Source organism: Semicossyphus pulcher, unplaced genomic scaffold (genome assembly GCF_022749685.1).
Source record: "Semicossyphus pulcher isolate SPU_LCO1_2020_fin unplaced genomic scaffold, fSemPul1.0.p SCAF_4, whole genome shotgun sequence".
Taxonomy (NCBI): domain Eukaryota; kingdom Metazoa; phylum Chordata; class Actinopteri; order Labriformes; family Labridae; genus Semicossyphus; species Semicossyphus pulcher.
In genome coordinates, this window is record NW_027211715.1 from 15736756 (window position 1) to 15753996 (window position 17241).

The window sequence follows — 17241 nt, forward strand, 5'->3', positions numbered from 1 at the left end:
TTAGGTCAGAAAAGACTAGATTGTAGTTTACATTACAGGAAAGATGATACAAGGAAATACTGGTGCCATATTGCTCCTTAATTACAGTACATAAAAAAGAGTACTCTTACTTTAACATAATGTTAAATATTAAGGGCCTAAAATGAGACAGACAGAGGAGTTGGGTTGGGTATGAGGCATATGATATCAATCCAATCTTTACACATTCATTGATAGATAAGAGGGTTTTTTGTATTACGGAAATACGGTTTAATTAAATAGATATAATTACACAAAACATCGTCAAATAAAAATGAGGACAGTTTGTGACTTTGTAGCGGGAAACAGCGCCCCCTGCTGTACACAAACAGAACAGGAAGTGATTCGTGTCTTCTTCTGAGTACTTTCTCAACAAAACAACCGACCCTCAGGCAGTGGACAAAACCGCATTCTTCAGTGTTTTGCAGCAGCCGCGGCTGTTTCCGGTGCGGCCACTCACTCCGGTCCGTTTTCATTCATTCACCCGGCGAAGACGAGCTGTATCCGGCTGCCTGCAGGGAGTGCTGAGAGTTGAACTTTGCTAATAATTGTTTGTTAACTAAGCGTCCAAAGGTCCTCCAGCGCTGTCACTGAAATCTGAACGGATTGCGAGGTGTGCATTGGTGAGTACACTTCTGTCTTTAATCTGTGCAGATTTGAGTTTGTTTCCTCTTTATTTCATTCACTTTCTGAATGTTTCCAGATGGCTTCTGCGTGGCAAAGCGTCCTCTCCGTGCACCAGAGGATAGTGGACAATGGAGGTATGATGATTATTTTTTACAAACGTATTCAGTTAATTTTGCTTTAGCACGCTTAAATCTGTTGTAGATTTGTAGAAGATGTTGTCAGGCTCAGAAAACTGGGAACTATGTGTGTATGCGTGCGTGCGTGCGTGGGTGAGAGAGAGAGCTGGGAGCTGCAGATGTGCTCCTCAGCTCGTCTTCACAATGAAGGCTTTGTGGTTTGTCACATGGTTTGCCACCATGCCCCTGTTTAAACTCTATTATCTGGTTATAATGATGGACATGTAGGAGAGGAAGGAACGGGGATTCCGAATTATAGAGGACCTTTTATATTATTAAATCAAAACTGTCATTAAGTTATTCTGTAATATAAATGTTATGATTTTTGAATGAGTATTTGGTGCACAAAACTGACTACATAGCAGAGAAACTTTGAAAACCTGGCATTTTGTGGGCAGACTAAAATACTGTCTTGAATCTGTGCCTGAAGTTTAGGAAAATAAAAAAAAGTTACATTTTAGTTTGGGATGTGTCCTGTTATATATTTATTCTTTTTTAAAATGTTACCTTAAAGTCCCTGACACGGAGCTCTGTTCTGTTCCAGACAAGAGGACAGATCCATGGCTGCTTGTCTACTCCCCTGTCCCGGTGTCAATCATCTTCCTGGTGTACCTGTGTGTGATCTGGGCTGGCCCTCGTCTGATGAAACACAGGCAACCTGTTGACCTCAAAGTCGTTCTCATTGTTTACAACTTCACCATGGTCGGCCTGTCTGCCTACATGTTCTATGAGGTGTGTTTGTGCTGCTTTTGATGGAAAAAATCAGGTTTAAGTGACATGTTTAAATGCTTTAAAATGTTTATTTTTCTAGGAGTTGCGGCTTCATCTTTTAAATTTCTGTTTGATGATATAAGTGTTTATGTCAGGGGTGCATTGTGTAATTATTTGCATGACTATTTAACAGTTCCTGGTCACATCCTGGCTCTCAAACTACAGCTTCCTCTGTCAGCCTGTGGACTACAGCACCAGCCCGCTCGCAATGAGGGTAAGAAGATTTTAAATCAAGGTCATGTGAGGTGTTTGTGCAGAAATCATGAGCTGCTTTTGCAACATAATTCACAGTAAAATAAACCTGCCAGATTACATAAATATTAATAATAAAATTATGACTGTAAATCTCACCTTTCTCCGTCATGTCCTTCCTCCAGATGGCCCGAGTCTGCTGGTGGTTTTTCTTCTCCAAAGTCATAGAGCTCAGTGACACGGTACAGTCTTTGTTAAATAATTAGCAGGATCAGTGAAATAAGGAGGTGTAAAAACACAGAGCTGAAACTGTAGCAGCCTCCTCTGTTCCTCTCTACGAGCAGCTCTTCTTCATCCTGAGGAAGAAGGACAGTCAGGTGACGTTCCTTCACGTCTACCACCACGGCACCATGATCTTCAACTGGTGGGCGGGGGTCAAGTACGTGGCAGGAGGACAGTGTAAGTCAAAGTAGTTTATCATTTTTAATGCTGTGTTAATGCTAGAATGGATACATTATAAATCAGATATTAGCATCAGTTTGTGGATGGAAATTGATGCTTAAGGACAAGTCATGTGAGGTTCTCTCTTTAGCTTACTGTCGACAAATCTCCCAAAATGTCCACTAATAATTAATGTATCTAAATCAGGCCACAGACTTCCACTGTAAATCTATAAAAATACATAACTGAGACTTTTACACTGTGTAAACTGACCTACAGAGGCTCTGTAGTACATGTTTAAATCTATCACACATTCCCTGTGATGGACTGCTCAATAATCACTATATCATCAAATGTGTGTTAATCCGCAGCTGAAAGTAGTCCCTAACAAATATACATTTTAGTCCTTCTTTCAAGTGAGATTTCTTTTTAAAACCACAGTGCCTTATTGTTTTAATGTATTACGTAGCCTTTATGTAAAGTAAAACTATATATTTGTGGTATAATATATATATATATATTATACTATATATTAGTTTTACTTACATGTTCAGTGTGTCACAAACAGGAAAGTTGGAAATTATTTAGATACATGTTGTTGATTTGGTGCTTTTCTTTATGGGCTTTTTGGACATAAGAGAAACTTTGAAATAACACCAGCTAAAGTGATTTTTTTCAACTAAAAAACACTTTAACAAGACACAAAAGTTACTCGATAAATAAGGAATATTGCTGCAGAAGGCCGTAAAGTCAAATGCTATCTGGTCCATTGCATAGATGTTTAATAAACAGAAGCTTGAAGACTTTAACTAAAGTGCTCTGATACAAACCTTTTAAATAATAATAATAATATAAAATGTCTTCTCAGGTTGCTCTAAGTGTTTGTGCTCCATCCTGCAGCGTTCTTCATCGGCCTGATCAACACGTTCGTCCACATTGTGATGTATTCTTACTACGGCCTGGCTGCCATCGGGCCCCACATGCAGAAGTACCTGTGGTGGAAGCGATACCTCACGTCTCTGCAGCTGGTGAGTGCTGCTCTGTGTGAATAGTAAACGTACAGTACGTGTGTGAGTTAAACTGATGTGAACTTTCCTGACTGCCTCTCCAGCTGCAGTTCATGCTGTTACTCCTGCACACGGGTTACAACCTGTTCACAGAGTGCGACTTCCCCGACACCATGAACGCGGTGGTGTTTGGCTACTGCGTCACCCTCGTCATCCTCTTCAGTAACTTCTACTATCAGAGCTACCTCAACAAGAAGAAGCAGAAATAAGACAATTAAGCACACTTCATTAAAAAAGAAGCTGACATGCCAGTATGACAGGGTGTCAGCCTGTGTCTGCAGTACTCATCAGCGGCCACTAGAGGGAGCAACACGCCCACTGTCAGGTGCTCATCATGAAGGCCAGTCGAGCTTGAAAACTCCATATTTTATATACACATGTGAAGGCTTTAAATCCTTTCAGCGTATGCTTGTACTTTATATAGAGGGTCAAATGCATCATCATGATCATACAATTATTTATTTCATAAATTGAGAAATGACAAACATTCAAATGATTGCTGTAAACAAACTGTACATTTTATACATATCATAACGTAGGTTGGTTTCTCTGCTTTACTGCAGAATGAATGAGTCCAGACCCTCCTCCAGACATAAAGCCAACAAAAGAAACACTTAACAACAAAATATGGAAATGCAACAACACGGCAAAATGATATATTTTTTTTCTACACTTCAGTCTAAAACAGGTTGGAAGATGTAGATCAGAGAGGAAATCATGTAGAGGAGGGCGAGGGCCTTTTGTGGTGTTTGAGGTTTATATATTAAAGATGAAAAAACTGCATGTGTGACTTTGATGTGATGAACCGTCCTTGTTTTAGCACCAGTGTAACCAAATCAGATTATTTGTACCTGTTGAATGATTCAGAATTATTTTGATTAACTGATAAAAAAAGGAGAAATCCTTGTCTTCCACGGTCTTACCATATGAATATTATTAAAATGCACTGCTACCAAGTGCCAGATTAAAGAGGGGGTATCATGCTGTTTCACATTTTAAGACATTTATATAATGTTACAATGTTGGCCGTCCAGACTAAACATGGGTGAAGTTTCAAATCTGTAGGTAAAAGTATGTTGGAGTAATCCCCAGGCTTCTTGGCTCAGTCTGCAGGCTGCTGTGAATGCCAGGTTTCACACAGTTTTTTCTACACGCAGCACTTAGTGAGTAGCTTAGCATAATTACAGCTTACAGCTAACATTTTTCTCACACTGCTGCTCTGTGCAGGCCCTCATACAGCCTCTGCCTGAAACCACTCACTGCACTTTGTGACGTCACAAAGTGCAGCCTCAGCAGGCTTCGGAGAGCTGGCCAATCAGAAGAAAGGCTGTATGAGGGCCTGCACAGAGCAGCAGTGTGAGAAAAATGATGAGTTTTTTTAGCTGTAATTATGCTAAGCTACTCCGCAGGTACAACAGAGTGAAATATGAAGCTCTTAGTTAGCATAATACCCCCCTTTAAAAATAAAATGAAGCAGCAGAGATTAAGCAAGTTTAAAGTTCGGGTCAAGTTCCAAAAACACTGGATGGTCAAATTCCCATAATGCAACTCTGTGTCTTGTATTACACCTCTCCTTCCTGGGTAATACCCACATATTTGAAACACATTTGTAACACAGGCTGTTAAAATATTCTCATGCCTAATTTGAGATTACCCTGATGACATCACTATGACATCATTGGGGTTATTTTCCTGGGCTGAGTAATACTCATTAACCAATCAAACTGTGTGGTTAAACTGGTCATGTTGTGAGGCAATCTAACTGGTGTTGAAACATCTTTGTTAGAGGTCACAAGCCAAAAAGGTTGGGAAACACTGTAATCACCTACATGGACTGTTAGACAGGTGTCATTTGCATCGGATAGAGTCAGGTAAGAAGTGGATCACATTGCAGTGTACGTCTGTTTCATCTTGCTGGTTTTCTCTGTGTAATGAGTTGGCTGTGGAAGGAGTTGGTCTGCAGAGTCGTAGAAGAGGTGCGCTGAAGCGCGCCCTGCTCCGGCGCTGCTCTATGTCTCCGTGTAGACAGAGGACATGTGGCTCAGGCTGCGGTCGAAGCTGCCCACCTGGAAGAAGATGCTCTCCTCGGGGCTGGAGGAGAACTGGCACCCTGCGCCGCCTTGCAGCTCCTGGGTCAAGCTGAAGCCTAGAGGAGACGAGGTAAAGCGCAGTTTGTTAAGCATTTCAATTAGATCTTTAAGGTTTGATTCTGGCACGTATTGTCAAGGTAAAGTTTTATCACCTGCAGTGCCGTTGTTGCTAGTGGACATGTGGAAGCCGTTGTGCTGATGGGAAGTGTAGGCGTGAGAGTCTCCTGGGACATGGACGCCACCGACCGTCTGCTCCATCCTGTAGGAGTCTCCGAAATGGAAGCAGCTCTGAAAGCTGCCTTGGTATTCTAGGAAATGAGGGAGGAGGAAGAGAAAAAATAGAAGCCAGACATGATCGACTGTCGCCAGTGTCTATGTCCGATTGTTTCTGAGGTAACTGTCCCCTCCATCCGGTTGAAACCTGATGTGGATCTCAAATTATGACAATGCTATACTTGTGCTTTTGCTAACTGTGCCAGCTGTATAGTATGTAACATCTGTCCCAATCGTCTCAGTCTGTACGACCGCAGGAGTCACAATAATGGGAAAGCAGTTTTCCTGCAGCCTTTTTACGCAACTCCCTGACCACGGCGTGGTTACCGAGACGTCCGTGTGTAGACCCTTACAGGGAAAACAGTGTTTAAGGCATTAGGAAAAAGGCTGTGGAGTGACAGCTGAGCCTGCCATGTTAGGGCGCTGAGAGACAGCTGAATACATGAGCCAGCATTTTGTTGGCTAATTCAGCGCAGGGAAAAGGCTTCCGGCATGTGGTTTTCCTCGCTCTGTCTCTACGACTCTAATCTCCCTCCGTCCTAAAAACGCTCCGGCGGAGCCACAGGGCAGAATCGCTGCTCTGAGAGACAACTTCCTCCCTTCCAGGCCTTTCATGTGGGTGCGCTGGTACAGTACGTGTTTGAAAGAGGACACAGGGGTGTTCTTGTGTGGATAAAAGTGATCTGTCCACCTCTCTCATAGGAAGTTATATGAAAGTAATACTCTGCACGTTACTGAACCACCTGCCACAGGAAAAATGTCAGGATATTAAATTGAAACGCCAATGAACATTTTTCAGATTCAAGTCAAAACAGATTTCCTGAAACAACCTAAGTTATGTTCAGCCAGATGTCTTTGAGTCGGTCTTACCGTCGTTGGCAGGCTGATGGTGGTGATAGTGAGAGTAGGGCTTGTGTTGAGGGTGGACGTGCTGTTTCTCCAGAGGAGGAGGAGGAGGAGGCGTCCCTGTTCCCTTCATCCCAGGAGACATGAGGGGACCCGACACCCTGGAGGAGACACAGAAACGTGGGCGAAATTTAAACATCTTAATCTATTATCTGTTCCTTTTCAGACAGTCCCAATAACTTCTCAATAAAATGCTTCATGCTTTGTGACATCCCAATCAAAGCCGGAGCTACACGCCGGCTCGCTAACCGCACGATCCGACAAACCCGGGCGGAGCAGTTAGAGATCCTCAAACACACAGAGGACGAAACATTCCAGGCGTGTGGAAACTCGGGCTCCCCGCACGTAATCGTCCTCCTACCACATATTATGATCTTAAGTCAACAAACAGCAGAGTGTGCATTCAAGTAAAACCACCCCCTCCTCACACACACACACACACACACACACACTGCCCACTGTTGCAGTAACTTCAGGCTTTGCGGCCCGGAGAGAAGAAAGCACAATAGTGTTTACATTCATGACTTTGGAGAAAGAGAAACATAAAGACGACATGTTTGTGACTTTGTGGACTCGAACAGCCCGGAGAACAACTCAAGTTACCATGTCGATATTGATCATTTAAATAAAGGTCCAATACTGCAGTCTTAAATCTGAAACTACTATATAATGTAACATTGGAAAACCACAATGTGCAGATCAAAGAGCCTAAATGTTGAAATATTACAATAATACCAGCTGATGGTAATTTCACCGTTTAGCGTCACAGTTAACCTCAAAGAAACTGCAGACTGAAATGAAAGGCTGCGCAGCACGCTCCACTGAGACCAACTTCTTTATAACATCGTATCATCTAACGGGAAAAGTATGCTCTTATCATGACGGCTGTTATTCCTTTTACATTTTTTGTCTTTGCTGTGTGCACATCAAGGGATCTCTAAATGTTTGGAGAGTTGCATCATGCAGCATTTTAAGGGGAATTCCAGCTCAAATGGAAGTCGTACAAACATCAGCAGAAATGTTCAACCTTTTAAAGACATGCCTCAAACACCTGAGTCAAGTTTGCATAAAAGTCCCCACTGCGGTCCGACTGGGTCTGAAATGAATCTCTAAAAAAAATAGTTACATTTTTTCCTGGGAGTTAAAGGGAACATATTTTAGCAATGCAATCAGTTTTCTATTATTCTAATGTGTTTTTCAATCTCGTTGGTAAAGTCTGTTTCGTTTTACACATTTTAATTTATTTTTCAAAGCCTCTCCTTCCTCCTGAAACTAACAAGCAGTTTTGCCATTCAAAGGTCGGACTTTAGCCACGATTGTCTGCCTCCCCGATGTGTGCGATCCCACGTGGGGGAGCGGCCACACTGCACTCCAAAGTAGTAGAAAACATGGCTTCTCTAGGATCGGTTATTCGGCCTTATATGTACGAGCCAGAATCGCCAGGAGGTATCGGATTGGTAAGCTGAAATCCTGACACCGACTTGACTACAAGCTAGTGCAAGAAGGCAGCCTGAGGTGAACGACGCTGAATGACGATTGGTCGATTTCAGCCAAAGCAAGGGTCTACGTAGAAACCTGCAGCTGTTCTGAACGACCCATTTCAGAGGCGACCTTTTTAAACATGTCATTCTGGAAAAACACGGAATTATGTAGTTCTCACTTTTTCACGATGAACAATAAACACCCAAAAATGTGAAACCCATGCAGAATATGAGAATATCCATTTAATAGATATGGCCTCTTATGACCACTTTTATGCCTGCACAATGAAGGTGAGGCTTGAGCAAGGAGACAATTAGTTTAGCTTAGCACAAAGACTGGAAACAGAGGGAAACAGCTAGCCAGTCTCTGTGTGAAGGTTAAAAAAATCAAAAAAAAATCTGCCTGCACCAACAGGTTGTGCATAGTAAACTTAAAGTAAAAGATGGGATGTGGTATTCACAGAGTTGTTGGTAGGTGGATTTTGTAAGAGCAAGACTAAGAGAGATTTCTCAACACTTCTTCCGCCTTCATCAGATAGCTTTAAAATAAATGTACCCAGAAGCAGTAAGAACCATGTCTGCTTTTTATTCACTTAAATCTAAAGTTAACAAGAACCTCAAAATGACCAGCGTTTTAACGACTTCATGTCGTACACTTGACATTAACTTAATGGAACAGCAATCTGCTCCAAATGTGGCCTTTAAAAACAAAGCAGGCCAATCGCTCCCTGAAATGTTCAGCAGCTACTTAGTGCCCTCTCATGACTGCATATCAGGAATGCCAACACATAAACTGCTGCTGTGTTACCATGTGCCGCTATGCTGTGGAAGCATATGGTTTGCACTAAGCGCTATATGAACGTGATGACAGAGTGTTGCTGGAGGCAGGCGAGCCCTCAGATGACTGCTCACTGCTGGCCTGGATGGAGCCGACAATATGACCTACTGCTTGTAGCCATGTATGTAGGGGGGGCGTCCCAAACACACAGCAGTCAGTGGCTGTCTTTGTGCAAGACACGTGGGAGAGACGAGCGGTGCTGATGAAGGGAGAGGATGGCAAACAGAGGTGCAGGATGCTGCTACACATTTAACCTCTAGCTCGACGGCATAAAGTAGATTTAAGCTCACAGTGTTTCAGTCTTTATCAATAGACATCATTATAAACTGTATAAAGATGCATTTTGGCACACTCTTTTCATCCTGTATGTTTTTCTCTTTGCCTGTCCCTTAAAGATATGAATTGACACCATGAAGTTTGGTAGAGAGAAGGCCATGAGCGGCCATAACGAATATCTAATTGTATTGCAGTGGTTGTCTAAAATAAGACGGTTTGGAGATACTTGAATTGAGTACTTAGATTTAATGCACTGTTATGCTTCTACTCAACTACATTTCAGAGGTAAACACAGTGAATTTAATTTAATTCTATATGCTCTATTGGCATGAATGTAATTAAGATAATATAGTGAAAGTATCAAGTCATAATGGGATTAAGAAGAAGAGGTTCGCTGTACTTTATTAAAATAAAGGACAGCTTGTAGCATATGTTTTGTTAAAGATTGCACAACTTAACTTAATTCATAAAGTGTTAAAATTAGCTCCACATCAGCCAGCTGTCAATGATAAAAAACAATATATATATAATATATGTATATATGTATTATAGACAGGGAGAATTTGCTGGAAAATTAGACTTTCTTGATGGTTCATTTTGTAGCTACAACCTTTCATAAGTAAGAGATAATGTAAAGTGAGCAGGTTGTTATCGTGGAATGGAACCCCATCACTATACATTATCTTGCTTATTACAGGGCTATTATAATAATTTAACACAACATATTGATTTGGAAATTATTTTCTTACTTTAAAAAATTATTATATTTCTGTTTATATTAAGTCTGGTACACTCACAGTGAGAGCTGCGTCCATAGCAACAGTTAACTCTGTAGCCTTCTTAAAATGAGCTAACGGAGCTGTTTTTACTCACATGAAATGGAGACATTTCCTCTGATGGTGAAGTAAGACACGGTGAACTGGACCGCAGGAATCAGCGCAGCACCTGATTGAGGTTTTCTGTCTCGTCACTGTCAGAGTCTGTTGACATTTTCTTTTCCATTCACCGTCTTTAAACAACGCCGTCTGTGTTCCTTTTATTGTTTACTTCATGTATTCTCTTCAGTTTTTGCATCATTTAACCTTTACTTGCTTTCTTTCTCTGCCTCTGTAAACAGACTGAGGTCAAATTTACCGGACTTCTTCTGGCAGATTGATATGATTACAGTTAGTCCTCCAAATTGTGTGATTAGAGCAGACCCCCTAGCAACAGTCTGTTCTTCATAGCAACAGTCTGCTCTAGAGAAATAGCAGACCTTGAAATGCCGTAATTAATCAATCAGAATTAACACAGCCGTGTAGTAAACTTTCATATGTAATGGGGAATTTTTACAGTATTGTTGGCATATCCCAGATCTAAACATGTCCTACAACACTGCTTATAACATTAAAACAACAAAACTACAAGATAAGCAAATGTACATGTCTTAAAATATAGGTTACAGGACTGATGCAGTGGGGTAAAGCTGGTTGTAGATTTGTTCTACACTGAGTGCCTTCTACCCATCATGTTCATCTGGGTATCAAATTTAAGTGCTTAGCTGTAAATGTACTGCACTTGACCTCCATGTCCACCCTCTTCAAAACTGAGGAAGCTTGTGTGGCACCTTGTGTTAGTCCAGCTCTGAAGAAGCTAGCTGTTAGCGAGCGTGGCTAATCCATGGGTTGGCACGGGCCCAGTGCGTGGCCATGTGGTCCTGCAGAGAGCAGCATTCCCCCAGGAGCTGCTGTCAGCACAAACTCAGGAAACAGTTATACTGTTCATATTTTTACAAGCTGCCTCTATGTGCAGCTAAAGTGAATCATAAGCTAATCACTGCCAGCTGCCCCCAGCCCTGCTCTCGCTAGTGTTTAGCTTGCTAGCTACTCCGGCCTGAGGTATGAGGGGAATCTTTCATATGCCACATTAATCTCTGAACTGATATTCATCTCCTCTGACCGTCCTGTACTGCTCTGCTTTTTCCAGCCAGCCCACCCACTCCTGTCCCGCTGCAGTGAGAGAGCGGTTTGACCACTGACCTGTTGATTCCTGAAGGTAGAGTGTGAGGGCATTTTAGGGTGAGGTTATGAGATTGATGGACTAAATGTACGTGAATATTAGGAAGGTTGAGAAGTTATTGAGAGCGAGGACAGAAATGTAAAATATCCATCTGTGTCATCTGCTATAGCGGACTAATTCCACCTGTGTTTCATGTGTTTCAGTGTGGGAAAGAGGAGCTAGCATAACATGTCTGATGAGATGATCTTGTGGTTTTTGAGACTTACTCTTCGCCTACTGAAAATCCAGCTCAGTGACTTAAACTTGAGTGGCTTAGTCAATTTTTCTGTGAGTAACATGGGAAACTGATGTCATTCTGGGAATGAGATTTGGTGAAGTTAATGACCTGACTCAGTGTGTGAAATCCAGACTAAATGACTTGTATTCAGGTATACCTGCACAGACTATTGCCCAGAAGCATTATAACAAGTTGATGAACTCTTGTTGTGTGAAAGAAAAGTGGTCCTTTGAGTCTTGACTCTTTGTACCAAAGCATGATGGGACAGAAAGAAAGCTGAAGATTCATGAGCAGTCCTGCTCTTCTCCTCGTTCGTCTTCCTTCACCTGCAGCTCGCTGTCCCACTAGGGAGCGGGGATCAGACTCTGTCCTCCACTGGTACTACATTCTCCACAAACACCCTCGGCCTTCCCTCTCATCTACTCCCTCTGCAGCCGACCATTAAGCCCCTCTGATGGATGACAGGGGGTTTCTTTGGCGCAGACTGGTGGGAACGCTTCTGGTTCTGGTTAGCAAGCTAAAGCTGCGCTTGGGGAACAGACTGCAGCATCCTGGCTAAAGCTAAGCTAACGCTAAGCCAGCCCCGCAGGCCTCAGTGTGAAGAGCACATCCAGGGCTTTGGATATTTCGGGGGCCCTGAAAGCTCGAAAGATAAGTGCCCTAAAAACAAAGGATTCTTTCTTAATCACCATCTTACAGTGAGGAATACTGACAGTAAATCATCTGAAACGTTGCTGTGAGTTAACTCTTTGTGCAGACGGGTTAATTAAAGAGTACGCATTAATAGCAAAACACCACAAAATGAGTGATTGACCACATGCTGCCATGAGCTACCACCTCAAATATGTTTTTGTTTGGGCTGCGAGATTGACACGTTCTCTTCTGGATCACTGTAGAATGATAATGGCTGGGAGACGGACGGTGTAGAGTTACGAGCGGTGAACGTCCCCCTTCAGAGCAGCAGCTCTTAATGCAGCTCTGTGCCGTCCCTGCTGCCACTCTAATTCAATTAGCCTGCGTCAATCACTGCTGAGGTATCAAACCACCTCAGACTAATATTTGCAGAGGGGCTCTAATATCAATACGCAGGTAAAGGCAGTATGCCCTCCCCTCTGCAATTATATAACCGCATATGGCTGAAGCAGTGAATGACAACATTTACCACCCATCCCTCTGTGAGCACAGGCCGCCACGGTGGAGCAGCGATCGCTATGAGAGTCCCCACACACACACACACACAAACACTAGTGCCACGCCGATCGCCAAATGTATTTTAACTGGCATATTTTAATATTAACTTCAGAAAAATGACACTGGTATTTAGAGAGTAAAAGGAGTCTAAATGGCCCGTTTGAGCCAGAGTAAACACATTTAGCTATGAGGTCAGAGGCTGCCACACTAGAGGCCGCTTAGTTTGATAATTTTGTCAAAATGTTTAATGTCCTGCTAAACCGTTTGGGAAAAACAAGTGCGGCGCTGATATTGACTTTGGCAGCGGCCTGTATACTCAAGGCTTTAAACATGTAAATCAAATGCTCCATCTTCAGGCAAATGTGAGTCGACGTTTCATGCCCGGCTAGATGCACCGTAGGTCCCTGCCACAACTCACATTTTGACTCCTCAGAGCACACTGTGTGATGAACAGATAGGGCACTACAGTGTGTGTGTGTTTGAGAGCACTTTTAAGTCAAACATCTTGGTTAGATGAAATCTGTAAATGTAGAAACTGCTGCAGTTTTAATGCAGCATTGTCATCATGTCACAAGGAGCTGAAGGTGGAGGGAAAGATAAACAAGGATTACTTGTAAGGAATTATGGGTACTTAAGTTACATATGTAAGAAAAAAGGGGATTCTCACTCTCTCGCTAACCACTCACACACGTTCAGATGTTCCTCATCAAGCACGTCTCACATCCAATATGTCACCCTGCCTGTGTTCCCGCTGTTACAGCATCCTCTACTCAGGTCCTTTTCACTTTCCATCGCTCTCCTCGCGCTGCTAATTGTGCATGCCGTCGAGAAAGAGGCACTGCGACCACACGGTAATTTCGACAGCACTCTCCTCCTGCTTTCAGAGCTAGAAAAAACACTTCACCTTCCAGATGCTTCCACGCCGACCTGACGTCTCCGAGCCGGGCGCTCGGACGTTTACTTCCAGGCCCTTTCGCCGCCCCGGTCCCGCTGCACTGTTTGTGCTGGAAGTCTGCTGTGCCTCACACCCCAATCACTCGCAATCATGTGTGTTTCCTGGATTACTATATGTAAACTCCTCTCACTCCCACACACTGAGACGCACACGGGCACAAACGCACGCACGGCTCTTAGAGTAAGAAAGCCTTCAAACCTCATTCTGTCACACGGCCGTGCTGTATATACTCCAGCTAAAGTGCATATACACACACAGACACCCGAAGAGCAGACCACAGGGTTAAAAGAAAAGCCTGTTTACGTAACACGATCACTTTTGTAACACAGGGTTTATGATGCTTGATTTCATCCACTCTTTCTCAATGTTATTAAACTGTAAAAGGACTGTTTTCCTTTTCTACCTCCCTGGTTTTCGACACATTGTTTAGCACGGTACACACTGTGCCTCCTGACGACACTCGGGCTCTGTGTTTCTGCTCAGCCAGCTCTCTGGGGAAATCTTCTGCGCTAATAGGAAACATGCTGAGACTCTCACACACGAAGAACAACACAAATACGTAAAACAAGAGCGGCTCATTTCTGCCGAAGTGTCTTTGAGCAATAGAGGCGCACGCCTCTAAGCGCTAGGTTTGCCTTGAATTCACGGATTTGAGGATTCGATACATAAACACCAAATGATGTGTGAATCATGTCCTTTCAAACAGTTCAGTCATCGTGTTGATGCTGTCGTATCCAGTGGAGTTAGGGGACCTTATGAACACTGACTGTAGCGCCAGAAGTGGAGCCGGCGATGTGTCACGGTGACCCTGTGGTGACCAGCACAGCCCCTCTTCTCATGAGGGATGTTTCAGGGGTTGTAGAGTTGAGTTTGTTTCCAGTGAGACGGCCAAATGGGTTTGTCAGCAGGACCGAGAGGCTTAACCTAGCATGATCTAAGTGGGTTCGCCCTGCTGTGATTCAGGATGATAAATAGGTGGAAAACAATGGGAAACCAGTGGGTGCAAATCTGTGAGGAGCATCAGGAAAGTCTTACTGACCTGATGCCCATATATATACATGCTAATACGAGTATAGGTAAAAGGTTAATGTAGCATGACTTTTTGTAACTTCAGCTAAAAAGGTTTGACCTCATTAAACTTGGCCGGTCAGAAGAAATTCAGTAGAAATTCCCACTCATTAATCAGGAAATGTACCCTTACTGTTTGTATTACTCACTTATGACACGTTCATAATTTTGCCCTCAACATTGACTTAAAGTGTCAGAGTAAGTATGACTAATTTCCACAGCTTAACACACCCACGTTACTTATCCAAGGGGGGACTCACCCGTCTCTCGTGCCGTCCATGGCAGCCAGCGGGGACAGGTGATGAGGGCTGCCGAGGTCGCGGTCCAGTCGGTGCTGTCGGGAGGGCAGGTCAGTGACAGAGGAGGAGGCGGGGTTAGCGGCAGGGGAGAGGAGCTCCACTGAGGCGCTGTGATGGGGGGTGCTGGAGCCAGCGTACAGGCCTGAAAGACAAACAAAGATAATTCACCAAAGGTGCCAAAGAAACCCGAGGGCCCTGCGCTCTTATTTTACTTTGAGCAAATTAAAAGCCATTTCATGGTAACAGGATTTTGTTTTGACAACCTTCATCCAATCAGAGAGCTTTGTGAAATCAAATGTTCTATGTTTGTGCTGTTTGTAATTTGGGGTACATTGTTTGTGCTGCCATGGGGATTGGCCTTGTTTGTCCTTTCAGCTGTTTGTTCTTATTACGCAATAATAAACTAAAATGTTTCATGTGTTTGTACAGTGACTTTAAACAGTAGGGCATTCAAAAGGGGGGCAAGGTTATGGGTTATTCTGTGTGTGTGTGTGTGTGTGTGTGTGTGTGTGGTGCTCACTGTTATGGTTATATAAGAACATGCAGGCATATATGTGCTGTATTTTGCATGTATGTTTATTGTACTACATTAAAAATGATGCACGCAGCTGGAAATATTCAGGAAAAAAGGCACCAACTTTTTATGCTGTTTGAAGCCGTGGACTCAGTTTAAACAAGGATTTTTTTTATTCATGATACACAGCAAACAAGGGCGGCAACTCCCACGGCCCAAATTGAAGACTTTAAATTTCTTGTTTTGTCTCCCTGTCAGCCAAAAATCCAAAGTATTGATTTTTAAGTCATAAAAAAGTTTGAAAGTTGTGTTGAAAAGCTCGAAGCAGCAAGGGTTCAGCAATATTTGTTAGAATGAATTTCCCTTGGTAATTTGCCTCCACGTGTGTTTCTACCAGTCTGAATCAAAGCCTGTATATAAAGATGGACGACATGACGGCTCCCTAAAAGTGAAGCCAAAACATCTCTATCGCCTCCTGCTGACTGACTGCAGTATAGGTCATAAAGCCCGCCTCCTCTATGTTAACAGATGGGACATGAGTCAAACTGTAAAATCAAAATACACGCTAAATACATTTTTCTCAAACATGGTTATTAATCATGGTCATTATAGTTAGTTATTATCATGCTGATTTAAGTCCAAGTGTTTATTTTTCTCACAAGTTTAGTTTTAATTAGTTTTCTGATAAAAAGGATGATTGACAGCTCTGTTGACTAATCAGGCTCCTGCAGCCGATCTGTTCCGGATTAGCAGTAGAGGAACGGCGAGAGGAGACGTAACTAAAACAATCACTACAGTCATTGAAGTTTCCATATCTGTGAACGTCTGCTTCAGGCCAACACAAAGAAGCTGTTCTGCTGTTAAACGCGCTGACGTGTGGGATCCTTGCTGTTTTCCCGGCAAGTGTGTTTTCGTTAGCGGAAGTGGCTACAGCGGCTCCACCTGCTGATCACTAATGCGCAGCTCTGGCTTCAGATGACGCCACCATCGCAAGATGTCAGCGTCACGTCCATATTTACATACAGTCATTGGTCTGTAGTAATCTGACCTTTCAAATTTCCTCTTGTTTAATCTAAAAAAATTGTTAATCCAGAGCGAGAAAGACAAACAATACTGAAATTAAATGATCAGTGAAGGCTTGATCAGAGAGGTTACTCTTGATCTCCATTTGTTCTCTTAACTCAATAAATCTGCTTTCTCCATCTTCTGCTCCGATTATCAGATGATTTCTTTTGCAGCATCCACACGGAGCTCGTCACGCTGACTGTCCGGGGCAGTGAACCAGCGACGAGAGGAAAAGACAGGAGCAGATGAAAGGAAGAGAAAAGATCCGCGCTCCTGGTTTTGCCGTTTCCAGGCCCAGCTGTTCTCAAGTGGAAGCATGCCAAGGTCTGATCTGACAGCCCTCTGAAATGGCTACAAGCCTGATTCATTACCCCCAAATCATCAATCACAGACCTTAAATGTTTTCCCCTTTAGCCCCAACATCTGCTACCACACCGGCCAAACAGTCGACAAATAATGGCTTTGATTGCCTCAATTTCATCTCTGGTTCCTAGTGGAGGGAGAGAGGGGATCTGATGGCGCTCTTTAAGGGAATTTGGAGGATTATCTTGTGAAGATTTTTAAGATTGGCTCTGTGAGGCTTCTGGTCGGGTTCAGGAAGAAGAAGCTCTGTGTGAGAGCGAGATGCAGAGGTATATCAGCCTCTCAGCATCCCAGCAGGAGCATGTAAACCTCTGCACTAAAATGATGATGAGTCCTTCCTCTGGTTAATCAGAGT

The 17241-nt window shown here is 43.1% G+C and overlaps 2 protein-coding genes across 2 annotated transcripts in view; one reads left to right on the plus strand and one right to left on the minus strand.

The window, feature by feature from the left end:
• Window positions 1-709: 709 nt before the first annotated feature.
• elovl8b (ELOVL fatty acid elongase 8b) lies at window positions 710-4068 on the plus strand. The gene is made up of 7 exons (XM_069679584.1): window positions 710-779; window positions 1366-1553; window positions 1726-1806; window positions 1970-2026; window positions 2129-2243; window positions 3126-3253; window positions 3337-4068. Exons 1-7 carry the CDS (start codon window positions 722-724, stop codon window positions 3499-3501), a joined length of 792 nt encoding a protein of 263 aa, XP_069535685.1. The 5' UTR covers window positions 710-721; the 3' UTR covers window positions 3502-4068.
• Window positions 4069-4722: 654 nt separating this feature from the next.
• The window catches only part of LOC138607968 (zinc finger protein GLIS1), a 75723-nt gene continuing 63204 nt past the window's right edge, over window positions 4723-17241 (minus strand). The window contains exons 7-10 of the mRNA XM_069680633.1: window positions 14906-15086; window positions 6526-6662; window positions 5535-5690; window positions 4723-5438 (exon numbers count right to left, since the gene is read on the minus strand). Of these exons, the coding sequence (XP_069536734.1) occupies window positions 5302-5438; window positions 5535-5690; window positions 6526-6662; window positions 14906-15086 (611 nt within the window). The 3' untranslated portion in view covers window positions 4723-5301. The remainder of the gene's footprint in view (window positions 5439-5534; window positions 5691-6525; window positions 6663-14905; window positions 15087-17241) is intronic.

Coding starts and splice junctions, on each gene's coding strand:
- elovl8b (XM_069679584.1), top strand. CDS start 722: ATGGCTTCTGCGTGGCAAAGCGTCCTCTCCGTGCACCAGAGGATAGTG. Junction 2,027..2,128: donor TCATAGAGCTCAGTGACACG/GTACAGTCTTTG, acceptor CTCTACGAGCAG/CTCTTCTTCATCCTGAGGAA. Junction 3,254..3,336: donor ACCTCACGTCTCTGCAGCTG/GTGAGTGCTGCT, acceptor CTGCCTCTCCAG/CTGCAGTTCATGCTGTTACT.